Source organism: Myzus persicae, unplaced genomic scaffold (genome assembly GCF_001856785.1).
Source record: "Myzus persicae strain clone G006 unplaced genomic scaffold, MPER_G0061.0, whole genome shotgun sequence".
NCBI classification, from domain to species: domain Eukaryota; kingdom Metazoa; phylum Arthropoda; class Insecta; order Hemiptera; family Aphididae; genus Myzus; species Myzus persicae.
The window spans coordinates 1-5,219 of record NW_019102855.1 but is presented as its reverse complement, the minus strand read 5'-3'; the positions used below and the strand labels follow the sequence as shown (position 1 = coordinate 5,219).

At 29.6% G+C, this 5,219-nt stretch overlaps 1 protein-coding gene across 1 annotated transcript; it reads right to left on the bottom strand.

The window, feature by feature from the left end:
• Positions 1-221: 221 nt before the first annotated feature.
• LOC111033236 (chromodomain-helicase-DNA-binding protein 1) lies at positions 222-5,213 on the bottom strand (the record flags this gene model as incomplete). Its single annotated transcript, XM_022313884.1, has 11 exons — positions 222-333; positions 421-546; positions 624-940; positions 1,045-1,225; positions 1,304-1,482; positions 2,519-3,400; positions 3,486-3,743; positions 3,804-3,974; positions 4,047-4,664; positions 4,727-4,936; positions 5,061-5,213. Coding segments are annotated over 11 exons (3,207 nt in total), but the record flags the coding sequence as incomplete, so codon positions are not given.
• Between the last annotated feature and the right edge of the window lie 6 nt (positions 5,214-5,219).

Sequence of the window (5,219 nt, the reverse complement as noted above, 5' to 3'; positions counted from 1 at the left end):
AAACTAATTGTGTTGATGATAACTTGTGTCATATAATCATAGATAATATACTATGCATATTATAGGCTATACAAACCTAATTTTATCATACATTCGCATGTCAGAATCTATCTCCCTTTCTCTTTCCCTGAATGCAGGACGACTACGGTAACTATTGTCATACCTTTCACGTCTGGTGTTCGAGTCACGACTAGATGAAAACCTAACAGTATAGTACATTATCACANAGGTAAGCTCATGTATGATGCAGAACCTGAGCGACTATACAATTCAGGACCATAGAAACCAGCTGCAGCAGCTTGTCCGTATGCAGCATAGGCTTGTTGTTGATATCTGCAGCAAAAAAACAAATTGTGTTGATGATAACTTGTGTCATATAATCGTAGACAATATACTATGCATATTATAGGCTATACAAACCTAATTTTATCATACATTCGCATGTCAGAATCTATCTCCCTTTCTCTTTCCCTGAATGCAGGACGACTACGGTAACTATTGTCATACCTTTCACGTCTGGTGTTCGAGTCACGACTAGATGAAAACCTAACAGTATAGTACATTATCACAAGGAAAAAAAACAAAAGAAAAAAATTACTATTAAATAATGAAAATCAATTAACCTTCTATTATCACTTCGAGTGTCGCTTCTAATATCACTTCGAGTATCGCTTCGATTATCATTCCGTGTATCACTTCGATTATCACTCCTAGAATATGGTGTGCTCCTATTTCTATGATGATTATAATTTGTATCATACCTATTTCTGCTTTGATCATATGACCTTGTAGCATTGGAGGAATTACTAGAACTCGGAGGTGTAGTTAGAACAGTAGTTGGAGTGGTTAACAAAACACCTGAATTTATCTTTTTTTTGTTTTGTTTTTCTTTATCATCATTATCACGTTTTCGTTTTAATGAATCTTCCGATTCCATCTGCTAAATTTAAATTTTTGTTTTTAACAATAATTGTCAATTTATACAAAAAAAGTTTTAATTATTAATATTAATTAATAATACATCAATTAATGTCAAAAACTTACATTTTTCAGGAGTTTTTTATCTTCTTTAGATTTATCTCTGATTTTATCTTTGTTTTTATTTCTATCTTTTACTTTGTTATCTTTCTCAAGCTTTTCTGTGGTATGTAATCCTCGGCGATAAATTTTTAGCAGTTTTTTAGAATCAAATTCAGTAAACTTTGAGACGAAAAACCACAAATTGCTGTTAATAGAATGTAATAGTTAGCATATAGTATTCATCTCTATACAATTATTAATTGACAGAAAAAATATACTGAACCTTCTCCATTCTCTTATTTTATTCGGGTCCTTAAATTCTTCTAAGCATTTACCAATGTGTGATCCAATTTCTATTAAACATTCTTGCATATGATTTACATAACGTAATTCGTTTTTCTTTTCTTCAGGATCATCTAAAGCTTTTAATACTTTCTTCACCGGCCTCATTTTTTCTTTACACTGATAAAAAACAAGTATAAAATAGTTCACAAATTATTGGTTAAAATTATTCTAATTTTATGTAATATTAATATTCACAACAAATATTTTGAAGCAAATATAAGATTTTGGAATGGAGAAAACAAAAGCGATTTATTGAACATAAGAACTTTTCTTTCCAAGGTAAAAATATTGACTGAATTTGGCAATTTTCACCAACTAGTATATTTTTGGCTCCTATTTTGGAAAAGATATTTATAACATTTTAAGACATTTCTACTTTAGTATCTACTAAAAAAACCAATTTAAAATTGATTTAAATATGTATTGTATTAGAGGGATGGATGAATGAATATGCTTGTTTCTAAAACTTAGAAATAGAAACGTGTTATTATAGATTATCGGATTTTAGTGTTTGTACACTAACAACATTTTAACTAAATTATGAAATTGAAAAAAAAATATTATAGAACAAATGAATAAAAAATCCTCAGAAAGTAGATTTAACAATAATAACTCAAAATTAAAGTAAAAGTAATATCAGTGGATTATTTTTTTTTTCTATAAGGATAAGGCGAAAAATAAAAATAATTCATGTAAAATTAAGGACTTTTTAGTTATCTTAAGAGTAAAATCACCTATTACAAAATTATAGACGATAATATTTTTGAGGATTTGTCGAATTGGATCAATATATTTTTTCATTTGAGTTGATTGCCTGTAAAAGTCGCAGAATACCACCAGCTGCAAACAAAGTTGCACAAAAGCCAATTGAAAAACATTTCAGACATGATTTTTTCCAAAATTATTTGGAAATAAAGAGCTTAGATAAATTGAATGTCATATCTTCAAAAATATTTTCTTTATATTTTTGTAATAGGTGATTCAACTCGTAAGATTACTCAACAATATCAAAAAAAAATTTTGTAGGACTGGACTTTGACTATGTTGCACGTAAATAAGTTAAAGAAAACAAAGTGGGCTGACATCCTCTAAATACATATTACTTGTAATGTTAATATAAAACATATAAATTAATTAATATTAAAAAATGTACCTCTAAAAATTTTTCTTTTGGCAACTCAACAATATCATCCACATTTACAGCCTTAGGTTCACTATTAGCAGTAAAATGCATTGGACCCGTTTTGGCGACAACTTTACGTTTTTTCGGAGAACTAGTCAATCCAGATTTGGCATTGATCAAATCTTTTTTGGTTTTTAATTTTTCTTCATGATTAGATATACTATCAAATTTTCTTTTGTTCCCGTTTTCATTGTCAGTACTATCATCATCAATTATTTCTCTTGATTTTCCTTCTTTTATCTTACGCGCCTTCTTAGGTTTTGGATCACCTTTAACTACTACTTGATTTTTTTTCAACATCTTCAGTAGATATTCAGAACGAGCTAATAAGTGTTTAGCTTGCGGTTTTTTATCTTCATTGGATAATATTTTGTCACTGAGGCCTAATGCAGTATCGATTTTGATTGCTTCCCATGAACCTAATCCATAAAGATAAATTCCTATTAATAGTTTAGAATCATCAGTTATATCCCAATCAAAATCAAAATTAGCTGATTTGACACGTTTCAAATCTAAAGTGAACTTCGATCTTTCCTCTTCATCTGATGGTATTATATCATCCAAGACATCTAATTCTTCGCTACAAGCTAATACACTTTTAGCATTCACTGCTACACCACCAATTTTTATTGATGGTCCAATATTTCTTTTTTTAACATCTTCATTTGTAGCATCAGATTCTTTTTCTGTGTGCTCACTATTACATGCTTCATTACAACGGTCATATAACATTTGAACTAATTTTTTTAATTCTGATTTAGGTTTCTCTTGAAGATCTGCATCACCAGCTACAGCATCAATACGTTTCATAGGGTTAGGAAAACGTTTACAACTTTTAATAAATGTTCGAATCTGAAAAAATGTAATTGAATAAATAACTAATTATTTTTGGAAAAAACATAATAATAATAATAACATAATATAATATTTTATATACTTCTGCATCGGTGAAACCTTTAACTACTTCTTTGGTTCCAGCACTTGGTCTTCCACGTTTTCTTGGCCTATCTTCATCACTGCCATCATAGCTAGAATCATCAGACTCATCTTTTTTAGACTTTTCACTCTTTTCTTCTCCTTGATTCACTTTTTGTAATGTTTTTCTACTTCTAGGAGGTAAATAAAGATCTTCCATTTCTTTTGCCTTCTCTTCATCCTCAACTTTTTTTCTTAATGTTTCAGGTATTATTTCTTCCTAAAATAATCAAATTAACTTTTGGACTCTATTAAATATTATCTAAATTATTTTTTATACCCATTCTTTATTTTCTTGTTCATTTTGAGCACTAGGTGACTTATCAGCAATATCTTTTTCTTCATCAAAAGTAAAACTAGCCACTTTAAAAGCAGATAAAAGTTCATCACCCACGGTTGTTGGAGCTTCATCTCGTGTTTCAGCTCTTCTCAAAATGTCATCAATATCACACTAAAAAAATTATAGAAGTATTTGTTATATTAACATATTCAAAATTATTTCAAATTTGTATTAATATCATACAATAGGTTCTTCGTCAGCTCCAGGATCATCTTTAAATAGTTCTTTAGCACCAAATTTTAATATAGCAGTAAGCTCGTCTTTGTTAAAGGGAATTGATGCATTTTTTGCTTTTTTGTCTAAAACAGTACGACCAGTAGTATCCATTCGTTGAATTACCAAATGATCCAGAACCATTTTCTGCTTTGCTCTTTCTACAATGTCTTCCTCAACTGAACCTTTCGTAACCAGTCGATAAATATTTACTTGATTCTTCTGTCCAATCCTGTGAGCACGTGCCTGGGCTTGTAAATCATTTTGAGGATTCCAGTCCGAATCAAATATAATAACTGTATCTGCTGTGGCTAAATTAATACCGAGTCCACCAGCCCGAGTTGATAGTAGAAAACAAAAATCTTGAGATCCCTCAGCATTAAAATGTTCTAAAGCTTGTCTTCTTATATCACCTTTAATGCTACCATCAAGTCTTTGAAATGGTAAATGTCGATAACTTAGATATTCAGCAAGAATATCTAACATACGAACCATCTGAGAGAAGATCAATACTCGGTGGCCAGTTTCTCTCAGACGTACTAATAACTTATCAAGTATCTTAAGTTTTCCAGAACCTCGTAATAAACTCTAAAAAGAAATGCAAATATTTTAATATGATTTTTAAGTTGTATTAAGTAAATTATAGTCACCTGAAGATTGTCATCAGCTGTGTTTTCATTTTCTTGGGGTTTAGTTAACAGAGCATGATTACAGCACTTTTTTAATTCTATCATTATATTTAAAAACGTTGTTGATGATCCCTTAGACCCTTTTCTTAAAGCATTATAATTTTTAGTCAATATCCATTTGTAATATTTTCTTTGTACAGGAGTCATTTCTACCCTTAAAATTTGTTCAACCTATTAAGCAAAAGATAATTAATTTAACACACCAAGTATCATTACTTAGTATACAAATAAGACATTTTAATATAAATATTCAATATTATCATTAATAAAAAAAAATAAACTCATGTAATCATACTTTGGCTGGTAATGACTTTTCTACATCTTTTTTAACACGGCGTAAAATATATGGTTCGAGTTGTCTATGAAGTTTCGTATAACCTTTGCTAGCTGCATTGTCATGCATATGCTCAAACTCTTCCCAGTTATCAAATCTATTCAACAAAATAATGCATAA